This window comes from Scophthalmus maximus, chromosome 9, assembly GCF_022379125.1.
Source record: "Scophthalmus maximus strain ysfricsl-2021 chromosome 9, ASM2237912v1, whole genome shotgun sequence".
Taxonomy (NCBI): Eukaryota; Metazoa; Chordata; class Actinopteri; order Pleuronectiformes; family Scophthalmidae; genus Scophthalmus; species Scophthalmus maximus.
In genome coordinates, this window is record NC_061523.1 from 17,175,912 (window position 1) to 17,194,097 (window position 18,186).

The 18,186-nt window shown below is 39.6% G+C and overlaps 1 protein-coding gene and 1 long non-coding RNA gene across 4 annotated transcripts in view; one reads left to right on the top strand and one right to left on the bottom strand.

The window, feature by feature from the left end:
- tnmd (tenomodulin) overlaps positions 1–14,463 on the bottom strand; it is a 43,857-nt gene extending 29,394 nt beyond the window's left edge. The window contains exons 1-2 of one of the 2 annotated variants that reach the window (XM_035650393.2): positions 14,204–14,463; positions 10,380–10,514 (exon numbers count right to left, since the gene is read on the bottom strand). In XM_035650393.2, coding sequence (XP_035506286.1) covers positions 10,380–10,514; positions 14,204–14,251 — 183 coding nt within the window. In that variant the 5' untranslated portion in view covers positions 14,252–14,463. The remainder of the gene's footprint in view (positions 1–10,379; positions 10,515–14,203) is intronic. The other variant, XM_035650394.2, reaches the window with a different exon arrangement.
- LOC118319773 overlaps positions 1–18,186 on the top strand; it is a 151,489-nt gene that overhangs the window by 22,502 nt on the left and 110,801 nt on the right. The gene's annotated exons all lie outside the window — the stretch shown is intronic.

The window sequence follows — 18,186 nt, forward strand, 5'->3', positions numbered from 1 at the left end:
TTCCCCTGCCAAGTAACTACTCTGCCGAGCTGCAGAACAATCTGCTCCTTGTCAGGAACGCTGAATGAATCCTGTTGCTTATTGTTGAGGTGAACACATTATTTGAATACGACCAGTCTCCTGTAATAAAAGGGCCGTTGTGGTTTATGAAATATTCAACAAAGGTATCCCGAGAGATTCAGATGCATTCAGATGCATATCTCAGAATCTGAAACAGACTTCAGCAGACAAAAGACTGCAAGCAGTGACTGCAAGCATCTGAACTGGAAGGCACACCGTCACAAAGAGACTGACCTCTATGGTGGATACGTCTCCTTGTCGCTCTGCTGGTTTTCAGCCATTCCACCTCCTAATAAATCAACAAGAGCACACTCTGGCATCCAGCAGCTAAGTGGCATTTAAGGAACAGCTTGTGAGAGCTGTAAGGCTGCAATTTGCATCATTTAGACGCAAGGCAATCATTTGGCCAGATGAATGACATTAACAACAACCGGAAAGTTTTTGAGCCACTAAAAATGAGAAGAAAAGCAGTCCAAGTTACATTTTGTTTAAAGTCAGCGAAGGATGTTTTTTTTTTGTGGCTCTGCATGTAGTGCATTTACCTGTGTTCCAACTCATGCATATAAAATTGTGCATGGAAAGCAATAATAACCGTTGTACCTTCAGTTTGTCCGCAAAAATGCCACGACACAGTTTCTGCAACAAATGCCAACAGCAGCAGCTTCAGCAGACATCTCTGGCTAATAGTCACAATGATCAAAGTTGGAATTGCTGTAACCAGAGTGTGACCACCTCTCCTCTTTTATGATCACAGCACGGCTGATATTCACAGAACAGACCCCCCTCCCATCACAACTTCATCTGTGCCTTATAACATATAGAACAAACCAACCATGCCTGTAACAAGGTAGACTGTTAGAACAATTCCTGACAGAGCTGCGGGGAGACATACGGGCTCATAATTGTTCAAACATTGTTTACACCATGCTTCTGCCTTGAAGACACAATAAAAGAGGGGGTGATAGTCCTATGCAGAGACACTGGGCTATCACACTGGGACTATGGGTACTGATGAGAAGCTCTCGGGTCTGTTGCCATGGCCCCTGTGTGCGTTGCATGTCAGCGGCAGTCTGCCCTCCTTTTTAATAACACTGAAAAATACTTTGAAGACCCACTGGAGGAACACAGCACATTATGCTCCCAATAGTGTGGTTCTATGATTGTACGACTTAACATTGTCTCATGCAATAAAGAAAAAAATAATCAGGAACATCATAATTTGACACAGATTTGCAGCACAATTCGTTATCATTGTCTCCTCATGGTCAACCACGGATGAAAGACATGAAAATTTAGCACCAGAGGAAAGAACAAATGAATGGTTGTCAGTATTTTTTTTTACCACTGGTTGGGAGAATATAATTGAGACGGGGGACAGCTGGTGTGACTTTTTTTTTTTTTTTTGTGGCTCTAAATAAGGAACAGGAGCAGGATCTTTCTCAGTGTCGTGTGGGGTAAAAAACCTGCTTTGGTTTAAGTACAAACATTAACTGCCCCTTCCTGACTGTTGGCTTCTATTAACTATCTCTTTCACTTTTGTTCTGTTTTTGATCAAGTTGAACGTTTGAATTTGAAGACACAATTTTATTTGAGCCTAAGTAGTAGTAGTATTTGGAGGAGCAGGAGTGGGCCTAACAGAGCTCAACCACAGCACATCCACCGACACCCGCAAGCTGCACCCATTGGTGGGTAGTAATTGTCAATTGTGATGTATCCATCCATCAATGCATACTGTGCTTAATCGTCTATTGTACTAAATGGGGCCATAATATGCAAGATGAACATCATGCTGCATTGAAGAAGATTTTAAACTTGAGATTAAGACCATAAACTACCCAGGAATATGTTTACTGACATTATATATCAATTGAGAAGAAGGGTCATTTTCTCATATACTTCTATAGACTTCTTTTTGCAACCAATGGAGTGGTACTAAAGCATTGGCTTTACTTTCCGTACTGGTATATACCATTTTTATATACAGTCTATTTGATTATTGATATTATATTTGTCCGATGGAGTGGATGTACTGGAGGGGAGCCATGACAAAATTATATCTACATTTTCGTATTCATAGATCTCCTCTTAACCTGTAAACATGACAAAGCCAGACCCCTGCCCCCATCCAAGTTCATCAGCAGGTTGTGCTTTATGTTCAAAATGTGTTTTCATGATCCCACAGATGTCTAGAGGGTAAACCAGCCTTTAATACAGCATTTCAGCAGACTGTGCTGTGGCTCGTGAAGCTATCACATTTTACTGTACGTTTCTGAGGAGAAGAGGAAGAGCTGAATAGAATGACGCTGGCGTTGGAAATGTTTGTTTTAAGTGTTGGTTTCATGTCGGGGCAAACATTTTAACATTCTGTTTTGAAGGCAGACATTTCAAGGATCATGAGAATACCTCTGGAGACGGAAACCCATACTGTGTAATGGTAAAAACGGTTAGCTAAAATAGATCAAGGAGCTGCAAACCCTGACTAAAAATAAAGGAATAAAAAACATTATATCCATAGCTAAAATATGAAAATGAAATCTGGATATGTCATTCATTCATTCATCGTCTACCGCTTTATCCATTTAAGGGTTGCGGGGGGCGCTGGAGCCAATCCCAGCTAACATTGGGCGAGAGGCGGGGTTCACCCTGGACAGGTCGCCAGCCTGTCAAATCTGGATATGTGAAATATCTAATTAATTTGGACCCAAAAGCAGGACAGGACATTCTTTCCCTTAACAACAAATTTTTGTTGCAGGTTTAAAGGAATACCTGAAATCACAATAAGCCAATCGTTTTGAACCCCAATTAAAATGACATGCACAATAAGGTAGATGCAAGCCTTGTGTGTTAGTATGTCCCCAAACTAAACAGTGTAAAATGCTCTCTCTCAACAGGTATGAATTCTAAAATTAATATTTAGTGTATGGCAGCATTGTTGGTAATTAAACCCTGCAACATTTCACCTAAGCTATCATTTGTTTCTGCCACACATCTAATGAGCCCCAAATTATCTCAGTGAGAAACAAAAGCCCAGAGGACGCGCAGTATTTTAAAGAGTCTAAATCCATTTCCTCCGTCCATATTGTAGCTGCTCGTGCAGGTCAGTGGGTCAGTTCCGCTGCCACCGTGACTAACGGGGGAAAAAATCTTGACAAGCTTTATCACCACCGGCTGACAAAGTGAAGCACATTTGCTGGGCGAATGAGACACAGAAGACAAGAAGCAGCTGTCATCCATCATACTTGCGGTGTCGAGTGCTGGATAACTACACATCCAGTACGAAAGAGAGAAAATATCACAAATACTTCAGAGCCTTAGATGATAACATGTTTTACATTTTAAGTTGCTCTTTGGGCAACTGGAACCAACAGCGTGTACACACAGTGCGGTAGTTTTAAAAAACGTTACTATAATGTCCACCTTTGGAAGAAGAAATATGCCCCCTGATTAGAGTTTTTAGACACAAGAGACTCGGAAGCTCTACTGGCTGTGAACTTAAGAGCAAGATAGGCTTCTTTATTCTTTGGATTTGACTTGTGTATTTGCGCAACAAATTTCACCAGGTTAACTGTTCTTCACCGTCTACAATCGTGTCCGTCGTGTGCTTTTCATGTCACTTTGCCTTCTGAATCACTCATGCTAACTTGAATCTCGAAAGCCTCGCGATCAGCGGAGTGCCTGCTACTTCCATGAATCATATTCATAGGCTTTTTCCACTGCAGACATTTTGACAAACCAGCAAAAGCAGAGCTACTCACACAAATGATGACTCGGTTCTAGCATTTATTACAATGGAGCACCATTATGTAGCCACATAAGAGGGGCAATGTATCTTCTGTGAAAACGGTCTACTGAACTCAGATTTTACTCTACATTAACATGTACTCTATTCCCTTCAGTCATTTGCACCCTAACATTTTGGGCCTATATAACTCTGCCAGTTCTTGACCACTAGTGGTTCTACGGAGCAATGATTTAATGAGCGGGTCCCTGATTTATTTTTAACTCATGTTGTAATTGTACAGGCAAAAATATGCATGAAAAACTTTTGCATGTACAATTATGGGTGACATGTTACACATTCACATGTCATTGTTAATGGTTATGCCTACAGGAACAGCCCTTGTGTGCCTTTAATATAAAAGCCCATTTCAATGCCACGTTTGTTCCTCTAGGGACACGCTATTGCCTTTTCCTTTTGTGTGTTACATATGAAACTGAGATGACACAAGAATTAAATTAAATTACAGAATGGCGACCCGCGAGCTGCATTATCCATTGTGTCATGATGTCATTTTTGATTCAGTCACTTATGGAATCAAAAAAATCTGAAATGAATATCTCATCATTAAGGAGGTTCATTGCAGCTCTGAAAACAAATGCTTACTTTGTTCATTTCATGTGGTAGAACATGGCGTTTCACTAGATGAAAGATCCTAAATAAGTGTTGTTTTTCACTTTTTCCCCAACCATCTAAAAAAAGCCTAAACAAGCCTGGTAGGTATAGACTTGTCATTAAATCGTCCCGACTTTGATAGCTGCCACAAGTTCTCATTTTCTCACATTTGAAAAGGCAAATCAACCGGGATTATTTAACATGAAGTTTTAGACTGAGCACCAGACAGAGACCTACCTGCAAGGATGATTTAGATGCTGCTTCTCTTCTCACATATTGAGCAAGGTGACTAATGGGGCAAACTAACAAAAAGTCAATGCAACCTTTCAGCTGCTGACAGATATATAGCAGAACACACTGACATAGGCATTTTCAGAAAGAGGATTTGTTCATCATCATTCATCAGAGAATATAGCAACATCACAACAACGTGTTTAGACAGATGAACTGAGCATTTCCAGTTTGCTGTGCAATTCTCTGCTGCAGCATTGTGGCTGTGGATGTGCGTCGAGGCTATAAGCCGTGCAGACTTACTGGGAGAGTGAAAGTGGATGTGAAAGCTCAATCACATTCTAAATTGTACAACAGAGCAGAGGAGTCTACTTGGCAGTCACACTGGTGAGACAGGGAGGAGAGAGAAACGGCGCCTGCACAGCGAAATGCACAACAACAACAAAAAGCCTTGCGTTTCTGTCTGTTTACCCACCGCACTGTACATATAACATGCTGCATATGAGCTACAAATGAATTTGCAAAATTAAGTACTGCCAAATAGGATGCAGATCTTTCCTATACTGTACACCCATGTAATCTTGTTTCTAAAAAAAACCCCACAGACGCACTAAAATGCTTTATAGCAAATAAATAACTTCCGGGGGGCTTTGCAGTGCTGTCACGCTCTCTGTAGAAGTAGCCGTCTCAGAAGAGGGCAACATGCCACCACCGCCACGAAGCCTTCCTACCTCAGGCACTCCACTGAAACAGCTCTCTTTTGTTTTTCTCAGTCTGCATCCCGTCCCTCATCCTGACTGTTCTCAGAGAAAAAGGAATAATGCATCATATTAGGAGGCCTAGTTTAACAGACAGGGAGAAGCAACGGTGGACACTGGCCTGCTAATAAGTCAATGAATGAGCCTGATGTGTGAAATCAGATAAGATTACACACTGAGGGGCAGACGTCCCAAAACGTCCCGCCAAATCACTTGCTTAGATAAGCCCTGTCGTCTCCCCAGAATAGTAATTCCCCCACACAAGACTGAGAAACAAAGTGTGTGACAAGAAGTTAGCACTGTCTTGTTTTATTACTGGAGACTGACGTAAAAAAAAAAAAGCATCTGTACAACAGGAAGATCAGATCATATGATGAAATCTTGTTTCTCTTTCCCCTATTGCACATTGACATCTGGACACTGAGGGAACTGTTGGGTATACACTGCCTACGAGCGATAAATAAACAAAGGGGGCCCGGCCTTGAAAAGCCATACACCTGTGACCGGAGGAAAAGCAGGAGGCGCAGCAGTGTTCATTAAAGAAGCCAGTACTGACAGTGAGGCCTTTAAGAGGCCATCAGGAGCGACAGCACAGCAGCTACCTTGGGACTAGAGAAGGAAAGGCATCAAGGTGAGCAATGCAATTTCAGCTTGAATAATGGAGCACTTTCCTGAGGTCTGACATTCATGTATTTCTCAGGCAATTTTGCCGTACCAACAGCACCTGTGAGCTATTCAAGGTTCCCTGGAAAAACTGGTTCACAGTGTTTACATGTTCACAATTATTCAGTGCCTGGCTGCCAGTCTGCAGATAATCTCAACCTAAGTGGTTCATGAATTAAAAATATCATCATAAATATAGCAAATCTAATGACATGTAAATTTAGATTTTGGATGCTGTGCACTACAGACATCTCACACGGCAGACTGCAGACTTTTCACCCGAAAGATTTTTTTTTTGAAAATAATTTCGTGAAAGGCAAATCATTTTAACTTTTCTGCTGGATTCACCAGCCAGATTCCATTTTCTCGGAGTTGCTGATGTAAACTGGTAATAACAGGATTAATTTACAAGGAGGCAAAATTCCCGAGTGAGACTTGTGGCCCAGAACAATAATAAGCCCATAGTAAACAGAAATTTGCCTTAAGCCAAAAGAGAATGCAGAGGCAACTAATCTACACACTGAAACACAATCACATGCATACAAGCACAACCACACCCTCTCTTCGTCTCTCACACAGGCAGAGAAAATGATGACAAAGTATTTTCCCCAGAACTCTGTAACAACAAAGGTTTGCAGGTAATTAAAAGAAGATCCCGAGTGGGTATCATGTCATGCTGAAATACAATGCACAGAGCAAATTACCTTTCTGCAGTTATTTATACAAAGTTGGGTGCACAGGGTCACGTTGCTTTGGCGATCTGTGAGAATAGATAAGAAGTGTTTCTGGCTGAAGTCGTGGCATCTAATTAGAGTGCTAAGGACAAAGGACTATGTAATATGTGATATATAGTCTGTAAAGTGTGTTTTATCCTTAATTGGCAGCTTTTAGTAAATGTATGTAATTCCAGTGCATAAGTGAAACTATTCACTGAGCATAAAACTCTAAGATGTGTTCGCGCAGACGGGAACACATTTTTAAGAGTAGAGCTACTTTTGTTATCACTGTTTTTGGTAATTAGATTAAAGGCAGCATTATAATAATAATAATAATAATAATAATAAATGTTACAGCTTCCTTTGTTTGTTATCGCCATCTGATTCTCAGATTTGCCAATTTTGGTTTGTATCATTCTTTTGAAAAGGCAAACTGAGCACAGTGTCCATTTGTAATTAACCTGGAAGAAAAGGGCCATATACTGTTCAACAGCACATCCTCAGTAATGTTGGACTACTTCCTAATGTGTCCCACCTGAACTAAATAACTGAAACTGTGGAAAAGATTTGAGTCTAACAGCTACTTTGCATCTCTTACATCGTCGGATGCTTAGAGCCTATCAAGACAGCTGGAGGAGACAGTAATACCTGATTTCAAACTGAGAACAGACCACGTCAGGAATTTAATCTACAAACTTGTTTTTTTCCCGTTCCTTCTCTCTTTCATAGTGATACTTTTTCAGTGATTGCCACTTTAAAATATTTACCGTGGCCCCTAGCAATCAAATGTTTTTTTGGTGCATATTTTTTCTGCTCTGGGAGTTTAGAAAAGCAAGAGCCCTTTTTCAAACCATCCTCTGCACCCTCTCCCTCCCCATATCCCCTCTGTTTGTGCATTTACATGTAGGGTCCACCACATTGAGTGACATCCTAAACCAATAAGCCGGGAGTGGAAGTGGGTTATCAAACCCTTCAACAGTGAGTCTGAATCAGTGCTAAATTATTGAACATGTGCAATGCCGGTGTTTTTGGCACCGAGGCTGGTTCCATCCACTACCTGTACAAACACTTAGATGTAAACTGCTCTTACTAAGGAAGACATTTAATATTGCCCAAAAACATTAACAACTTAAAGTTGCATCGTATTTAGGAACAAATATACCATTCTCTAGTCAAGAAAATCTAAATAAATGTAAAAAAAAGAAAAAAGGAAAATTTATGATATTTACAGGGACTGAGGCAAAAAATGAGGTGGTTACAAAAAATAAAGAGAGAGATGTCACCAGGTTTATTTTCCTCTATAGGCTTAGGCGTACTGTGTTCTGTGAATCTGATGAGACGTCCACAAAATGGTTTTGTAAATTTTCAAGAATAAGAAATGATTGTCTCTTTAAGGCAACTTATAACTTGAGTTACGTTAGATACTTTTTAGACTCAAATGCCGATTACAAAATTTCAATCAAAAATAGATTATATGTTATTATTGGTTGAGAATAGACTTAGAATTGAATTTGTGACCCTCTGAGAGAAATTCAGAAGCAACCCAACTGTATGTACGATAAGTAACTCCAAAGCTACAGCTTTAAAGTCTTGTATTGTACATATTAATGCATCAATAATTCTAATCCATTATTCTAATAAATATTATTTCAAATGGTACGTTCTACATGATTAGTTCTTATGCTTTTGGTACTGGTAGCATATTTTGATGTTAATACTTTTTGGCATTTTTATACTTTGGTATTACTACATTTACATGTACAAAGATCTCAATTCTCCTTCCACATACTGTGCTTACATAAGGACCATGTATACATGGACTATGAGCTGCCGGGAGCTGGAGAAGTAATTTAACCATGATTACATTGTGTATGTATATCTGTTGTACGAAGGCTCATTCCTTATGTTTGAGGACTCTGATGGAAGCACGATATTTTAGTTGAACTTCAGTAGGCACCGGAATGCTCATCTTTGTGCTCAAAAAACAAACAACCCCCCCCCCCCCCCCCCCCAAACCCACACAACTGTTTCCTAAAATAAATTTACACTCCCCTTGGCTTCAGTTGCTGTGCTCCGCTGCCCAGAGTCTATACATGTAGATGCCAAACGCTGCTCAGGATTAGCTGGTGGGTCAAGAAGTGTCCTTCTGCATTGTACTTTAAACCTGTTCAGCAAACAAGCCAAACAAGATGATGGCTGCCACAATAAAAGCATTCCTTCATCTACCGATCAACTAAATCAATTCTTCTCTCTTTTCTCGCATTCAGAGAAGATTGTTTTGCTGCGGAAACATACCTGAGTTTTAATGTGCTACTGTGTCTGTGGGAGCGTTCTTCCTATCTGATTGACAGGTGATACTCCTTTGAAGTGGCTCCATCTCCCTCACTGATGTGGAGGCCAGAGGATGAGCCTTCCCCTCAAGACCCCATTAAAGCATAACCCAGGGTCTGCAGGTTTGATATTCATCGCCCAGGCAACCTCTGCCATCAACACATTTTGTGCCACGTGAGAATGATCACAGCTTATTAAAGTGGAAATAATGACTGCTCTACCACGGGCATGAAATATTTAACAAGGACAAAGGAGATGGCTCAAAGGTGATTCCTATCTATGTTGAAAGGAGAGAACGTGGACAATACCGTCTACACAGGAAGTGCAGATGAACCCTGGCTAACCTGAGCTTATAGAAGTGACTGTTGGCGTTTGGAATTTGTATCTCAATGGAAGCAGAAATAGGAGAAGAGTCTTTCTGAATTAATATTTACTAGCCATAACAAAGATGATGGTATAACAGCAAATAAAATTCTGCATGTTAAATTTCCATCTGCTTGCCTCATGGCATGTACAGTTCAGACAAAGCAGACTTGGATGGTTTTCAACCATCACTTCATTTTAATCATTCCCTGTCATTCGCAACTCTGCATAGAACGTATGCAGCCTCCAATTTCTGAATGTGAAATTATTGATGTATTTTTCCTCCTAGCTTGGGTAAATTAGCTTTTTTTTGGCCTCTTGGGAAAATCATGGGGAAGGAGCTGAGTGAAAATGTTCTCCATCAAATGTGATTGAATTGGATTTTACAAAATGAATTGCCAGGACAAGAGTTTATCCCAATTACATTGCCAAGAGGTTTCAGTCCTGCTGCAGCCGTTCTGGTCAACAGCAATTAGGGTCAGCTTTGAGTTATCAGGACCCGCCATTGTGAGAAAATGTTTACAATGTGAGCAGAAAGTAGATAAGTGCAAGATGCCAATGTTTGCAACAGTAAAAAAGTGGTTTGTGTTTTTGTCTAAGAATTCATGAAATTACAGATCTGACAGGCAAAACACGGCTGTCTTTTCCTTAGCCCACATCATTTAATCTAAAGAATACAATGCAGACACTGCCTCTAGCTCTTTGTGTCCATCCATTTCCTTTACTTGTGTTTTCTGTGCTGCAACCTGTATTATATCGTTATGTGGACATGTCCTTCATCGCTCCCTTGTCAACACTACACCTCCAAAGACAGTGGCAATAAGTCTAATGACTGGCAAAAAGTGAGGTGACATTTAGTCTTACCTTCCCCAGACTGGGGCTCCACAGATACCTCAGGCTGAAAACAGAGAGAGCCATAACAAGGAAGACCAGAACCAGAGCTAGAGCCACTCTCTGGTGGGTTTGGTACTTGGCCTTCTTCTCTTTCACCATCTCAACCTGTAAAGAAAAGAGGTTCAATATTAAATCTCCAGCACAGTGACTCAAAATGATATTTCATCTCATTTTGGAGAGCATGGTCATCATTATTCTTGCCAAAACTTAGACAAGACCATCGATACAACTGGCATTGTGCTATTTGGTATATTATGAAGCTACTTCCATGAGCCAGCTAACTTAGCTTAGCAAAAAGACTGGAATCAGAAAAACTCTAAAAAAAGAATTACCAGCACACATTGATTAGTGAGCTGTTGAGGTGCTGCTAGGCATATTGTGATACCTTCACACAGAACCAACTCTCTGTTTCCAGTCTTAATGCTAAGATAAGCTAACTGGCTGATGGCTGTAGCATCACTTTAAGCATACAAACATGAGTCGTCAGGAAAGTGAATGAATACGACTCTGGCCACTTAAAGGGAGAAAAAAAATCAGATTTAGAGAATAACGTCATTATTTTACAAGAATTAAGTCATAATTTTACTAGAAAAAATTATAATATTAGGACGTTATTTTAGGCTATGTGTCGTTTGAGAGGCAGATTATCAGAAGATAAGCCTTTCGCTTGCGTTAAAATGGGCCATGTGGAGCATCTTGTTACTATCTTACTCTATACTTAAGTATAGGTTTCATAAATAAAAACTTACTTTTGGCACATCAGCACCACATTACCATAAGTACCAGGACTTTGTGTAATAAATAGTCAATTCAGAAAGAAGAATCCCATGGGCTTGAAGGAAATTCCGCCTTTGTGGAGGAGGAAATGGCTAGTATTCTTTTTTCTTTTCTTCAATATATTATGACTTTTTTTCCTCATTAAATTACAACTTAATTCATGTAATATTAAGGCTTATTTAACTCAGTTCTGCCAACAGTTCCTTTGCATTACCTTCATGTTCATCCCCCAGATGTGAGTCAGGCATTGATCTTCTCATGTGAATATAGGCATAAAGCTTAAACCTATGATAACTCATTTGTTTTGGCCACTTGGGGGTGGCATAAATAATTTGTCATAATCATTGCTTTGTAAATTGATACAGTTCACACATCCAGCTGTTATGGAACAACATTCTTATTCATTTGTAATGGCTGCCCACCTGAGAAATATTCAATAAATGCCAGATATTCACTTGCTTTTAGCTTTGTATTCGGTATCTACAAACTCCTGATGGAAATATCTGGCTCTTTAGCTGCTAAATGCTTCTTTTATGTTCACCAGCGAGTCTCTAACTGTGTCTCTTAGCTGTGTGGTGCTAAGCAGATAGTGTAGGCAGCTACTAGTATTTTTTTGTCTTTTAGATCTTTTTTCTAAACACAGTTGCCTTCTGCTACCTATGCTATTAAAGCAGTGAGTGAAACAAAATGGTAAAGTTTTGGACAGCAAAACAAGGAGTTGAAAATTAATGTAAAGCTGGGGGAGGAGCATAATAAGATGACAATCACGTCATTTTCACATTGTTACTTGCAAAGTTATTATTATGTAAATATTAATCATTACCATTTTTACGCATTTTTGCAAAATATGAAAATATAAATTTTAGATTTGATGTTAAATTTCCTTCTTTTCCAGTTTCCATTGTTCCTGTATTGCATTTAATCCAAAGAGAAGCCATTTGATTTTGTCCCTGCAAAATTTATCAAGCACTGAGGCTACAGACAAAAAATACCCATCCCATAGCAAGCGCAGGAATGAACAGACGGCTGCAAGTGCTACAGAAAGGTTACATTTATTAAACTTCCTCAAATTAAAACTGCTTGCTGTAGTCAATTCCCCAAGCTTAAGGCCACAAATTAATAAAGACAGGCTTTTGTTCCACCAAGGCTCCAGCAGAAGAAAAAATGAAAGCTTCTCATTCACACTGGAGCACTCTTCAAGGTCTCAGAGGACAACAATAAAGCAGATATGAACCAACTTCAGTTAGCAAAATTGGTGTTGCTTATCTTTTTGTCTTTTAAAGTGATGCAGCGGCTGTGGTTCTCTATTGTGCATTAGGTTGTTACAGTATTTAAGCTGCAGTAGACAACACCTTAATTTGCTGCATTCTTTGTATAATAGTCTGAATTATTTTTAATAATAGCCGAATGATTTTGTGACCATTGTACTCGTGTACTGTTAATATAATTATCCAAGCCAGTCCAAAAAATATACCCTTGATATCCTTTTTATTATTTTAAATATGCCGTATGTAGGTGGCACAACTAATAGGCATAAATATGATTTATTAAGTACATTAGCAGCATGGTGTTGTTGACAAACAGAGGACACATTATTCAAGACAGTTAAAGTTTCAACTACACCTTTGCCAATAATGAAATATACATTCTCACCATTCATTATCTGACATATTAGAGACAGTAGCCAGAGAAAGTTGAGGCACATCAAGGTGTTACACATTCCTAAGAGATGATGAAAAACAGTTGGCTACAATCAAAGGGCCAGAAAATCCTTGCAATGTAAATTTTTCAGTGAAGGGAGAGAGAAAAAAAGATGGCTTGAATTCTCTGCTCTCCAATGGCAGGTTGCATAAGCAGTGGAAAACTTAACTCGAGGACAAACCTCTCTCTGCCTGTGCTTTGAATATCGAATACTCAGAGGAAGGAGGTGGGATTGAGAGACAGACCCACAGACAGAAATACGGCAGGGATGGAGGCAGAGTGAGCAGTCGGGAGTGTGCAGCACTCGCCAACTAGCGTTTAGGAGTTCAGAGTCAGCCTGGTATTTCCTCTTGAGCTTGAGTTCCTGGAGCCCCCTGCTGTTATCATGCACAGAATTAACATTTTCTCAAGGAAACAGCAGAATCATACCCCCCCCCCCCCCCCAAAAAAAAAACCCCAAAACAAAACAAAAAACAAAAACAAACAAACATTGAAGTAAGCCTAAATAGCCAACAGGAGAAGGCTGCAGTTTATCTTACCTGGCTGCACAATGGCAACTGATTGAATTACTGCAAAAAACGCTCTGGAATAAGAAGCAACAGCTGATTTCTTGATCAAAATCATTCTCCATGCCCTTCAATGTACTAATAATTAGCTGCTGGAACAGTTGCTTAACTTTTATGTACAGTAAAACTAGCTATTTTTTTAATATAATATAGTAAAACATTCATATTGGGCTGTGAATGTACTTGTTGCTCCATTGTTCACAATTTCTGCAACAATTGAAATATGAGAGAAAGAAGAAGAAGAAGGATCTCAGAGCCAAAAGATCCCTGTATATTTGAATACTGCTTGTGTGAGAGAAGCGAGGATATAAGGATAAAAAGCCAATATAATGGTTCAGGTGGGACTGAATATAAAAGTGGAAATAAAGGAAGAAAGCTGAGGTGAAAAGCCAAAAAGGAATTAGATGGAAAATTACTATTCTCAGTAAACTCAGATCACTCAGCAAAAGATCAAGCAGCCCTCCTTTTTGATTTAAAAAAAAAATCACACTTTTGACATATTTCACCTTAAGCTTGCGCTTGGATATCACAGGATTTCTTTTTCACCTTTAAACCACTGATGCTGCCACCTACACTAGATTTATTGAGCTTTAAGATTTTAAGGATTTCTCCCATTTTTCTTGACACTGCAGTGACTTACAGTGCTACATAATATTTATTGTGGCAATAAATTACAGATTTTATTTAAAAAAAAAGCTTCAATAAATGTAAGTGCAATAAATAATAAAAATAGATAAATAGTGGACTCACATCTTTCCACAGAATCTGTTGACTGCTGGATTGACTGCAGGTCTCCATGATGCAAGCCCACAGGAGGAATCTTTCCGATACTCTAAGCTGGGGAAAATACTAACCCTCTGCAAGGCTGGGATTCATTCCTTTGCTGGAGTTTGGGAGTGTGCTGAAGGGGAGGGAAGTTTCAGATGGAGTGGAATTACTGAAACATTTGTTATACCCATTGAAAGCAAGGCAGATGTCTCTCCTGCCTGCCTGCCTGTCTGCTCCGATTTCAAAGGTGGAAAGCCACGAATGGATTCAGACTGAGCGACAAACCCTCTGTTGAATAAATTACACACAGTGCTTGGATCTAAAATACTGTAGAGGCTCACAACTTTCAAGAGATTCCTATTTGGAGGACACAGCGTTTGTATGAGAGAAAGAAAAAAAAAAGTTATAGTGCAGGTGCTTATCTTTTCAGTCCCATTTTCTTAAATAGCAAAAAATTGTTTTAAGTACCTCCTTTTGCTTTTGTTCCCCAGTTGTTCAGTTCTCACACTTGACAACAAGTGGCTACTGAGATGGTTGAATAGCAGCATAACAAAAGAATCAACCTTAAAATATCAAGAGAACTTGCACATACAGAAAGAAATGAGAAATGCACACGAAAGAAACAAAAGAGAAATTTACATCTGGGCTTTAGGCTCTCCAGGACCACTTCAATGACTGGGGGAGAGGTTCTGGCAGAAAGGATTTCTAACAATGGTTATCTTTGTAAAAGGTCTATTTTAACCCAAACCATGATATTTTATGAATTCTTTACTAGATGAAGTTTTTTTGCCTAAAGCCGACCACATTGTAAATGAAAAGTGAATATCACAAAACTGAATGCAATAGGTCAAAGCAGCACAATGTAGTTTTAAAAAAAATCTTAAAATAAAAGCTTTAAAATCATTTTGATGGTGCCCTAAACGGCATGCGAATGGCACCCACCCTCCGTTAAATAAGTATAAATACGGCTTTGCTCCCCATAACATTTTCCAAGCTCGGCTCTTTAGACACACCTGCGCCCGTCTCACACGGCTCCTTTCAATACTGCTTTCAAAACTAAATACACCTTCTCACAGGTGCAATCTTCTCTACCTCCCTCCCCGGCAGACAGTGTCGTTCGCTTCACATTTTCAGCTAAACTGAACCATTGTCATTCTTCTGTCATTCTTTTTGTTGTATTAGTTTTCATCACCCGTGTCACAACAGATACAAGTAGCCGATCTATATCTATCGATAGTCTTATCTGTGTAAAACCCGTAACGTTTCTCTACCTTGTCTGTCAACCATGGTTCCTTGGCTTCCGAGGTTGCCAGTTAATCATCAGTCTTCTCATCAACAAACGCACATGCAACTTGTATTTGTGAAGAGCAATTCTTACGTCCTGTCGCTTTAACTAAATCCCCATAAAAGCAACAGCTCTTGGTTTAACACAGGAGTAAACACGCAGTCTCAGGACGAGTCCCATGCTTGACCCATTCATCCACCATGACCTCTTCCTCAGTCAGACTTTCTCTCGCTCCTCATTTTACCTCCCCTGATTTCCTCAAGCTTGTAAAAATTGATCGTCTTTATCAGAAGCTTATTATGACCCATAGTTATGTCAGATGATGTTGTATATTTAGTGACAAAGTTCTTGTGTTTATTTTGTAATCACGATAATGAAGGCCTCTAACCTCAAGAATGTACTTATTCTAACCCAAACTGATTTTTTTTCCTTAAACCTAACTATTCTGTGCTAAAAAAGTCAGACAGTGACTGTTCAACAATGTTAACTTTGTGTTTTTTATCATGTCCATGGCAAGGTAAGCCTGTGAGTAGTGCGCTCATATGGGTCGTATCCTTGGGTCCATATTAGCGACTGATATGGTTGTTTTGTTTTGGAGGACTTACATCGTTCAGCACAGTGACGATCAAACATCCAAGGGAAGTACAAATATGATAAACGCATTTTGGAGGGAGACGTTGAGAATCATTTAGAGGTCATCTGAGGAGGCCATTGCAAACTGCTGTGTCTGCAGTGAAAGCTACTTCAATGGGGAAAAGCGACGACATAACATGAAGTTGATCATTAAGAACTCAAATGGGCAAACTCTGCTGTACGTGTTTTTTCTTTGTTTACGTTGTGTGTTGTTCCAGCTGAGACTTCATTGTGGCAAGCCTCTCAGTTGTTTTTGTGAACGCAATTAGTATTGAGCCAGTTTAAGGGGCCCACAAGGGAAGAGTCAAATAACACAGGCAGTAACTAAAGCTCCTCAAATATTGGCACCCTCAGAACTTTATACAGCTCTTGGCAAGCTTAATAATGCCATGCAATGGTAGCCGGTTATTTCTCTCATCTGCAGTACACAGTGCCATTAATAGTTTTTGAAAATGTCACTGAGTCAGGGATGGTGTGATCGCACCTGCAGTTCCCTTTCTTCCTTTTGTCAGAGCCATTGCAGAAAAGTTTAAAAGTTAGACTTCTTTTGTTTCAATTCTAGGTTGCCTTTTTTTTGGTTATTTAGTAACTTTTCAGTCTGTGATTCAAGGTTCGTTTCCAGCCTCAGTGCAGTGACCATGAAGCACTCTGTAATGAGATTAGTTTGAACTGGGAGTAGTTGAAGTCAGAAAGCCGAACGACCGGGGGAGAGAGATTATGATGATAACACATGTTGTAGGTTGTGGGCAGGATTCAGACCCAGGAAGTATAGTGCAGGCATGTTGCAACATGATGTCCAGGTATTTAATCTTTAGATTTCTTTAAGACTACCAACAGAGACACAATGAAAGAACAAAAAAAGTCTTTAGTCTTCCAACCCTCCTCTGAGAAAAGAAAGTCCACATTGCTGAATTCTGCAAAACCCTGGATTACATCCAATATTAGAGTTTAGAACGTTTTTTCGCAGTCTGGGTAAGGGATTATACAAAAATGACTTAAAACCACAACACTCAATATTACGTTTACAGAAATATTGTGGTTACGGTTAATAAAAAGGCAAATGTTGATTTCAGTTGTGTGATGGGATACAAACTTTGGTCTCCCTCAAAAGTGGGATATGCTATTCTATACTCTCTGTCTGAAGTCCCCTAACATGCTGTTGTAAATTCAGTGTTTGACAACTTTTCTAACTTCATGAAACAATCTGACACCCACTTCAGGTTGTGATTGTGTTTAGCTGTGCGAAGGTGGGAACGGAGACGAGAATTGAAATTTCTCTCCAGTCCTCTTTTCTCACTTGTTATTCAACTATTTGTGGCACTTTTCATGTGCAAAACTGAGTGCGACAATATGAATGTCTTCCTGGAGAGACTGTCTGTGAATGTACACTGTTATCCCCCATATTTCAGTAATATCACGTCTACCCTCTCTCTGTGGAAAATCTGCCTTTTTCTCCATCTTCCAGTTTGGCCTTTTAGTGTACACAGCCTATTAGGACTTTTGATTTCATGGTTTTGGACAACACGTCTTAAGTGGTTCTGCCCACAAACACATTAATTAGACCTCAAACTGACATTTAAGTTCTGTTTGACTACACACTACTTCCTCAGTCGGCCCTGGACGTTAATCTTGAGATGCAGAATCATTCAATATGGAAGTACTTTCTAAGATATCGGTGGTATTTTTTCCACAGTTTCCATAATGCTGGGCTTTTCATAGAGTTTCTGCTGGTTATCTAATGTCTTGTAAAACTTTAGAGTTTTGTGTTATCTTCCAGTTGAAGTCCCTTTCCTGGGACTAACACGCAAATTTTGATCGTCTATTAGGTGCAATCATTTGGTGCCACTGAAGTTCAAATGCATAAAACTGAATGAACAAACGAACTTTCACAAGGCTCTGTTGAGAGGGAGCATTAATAAAACACTTCAGAAAAGGGAAATGTCTTTTCGCCTGGGTCTTAAAAGACCATGAAATCTTAAAAGCTACAGTTGTGGATTCAGCTGATGAAAAAAAAAAGTACACAGAGTAGTTCCTGAGGAACAAATCA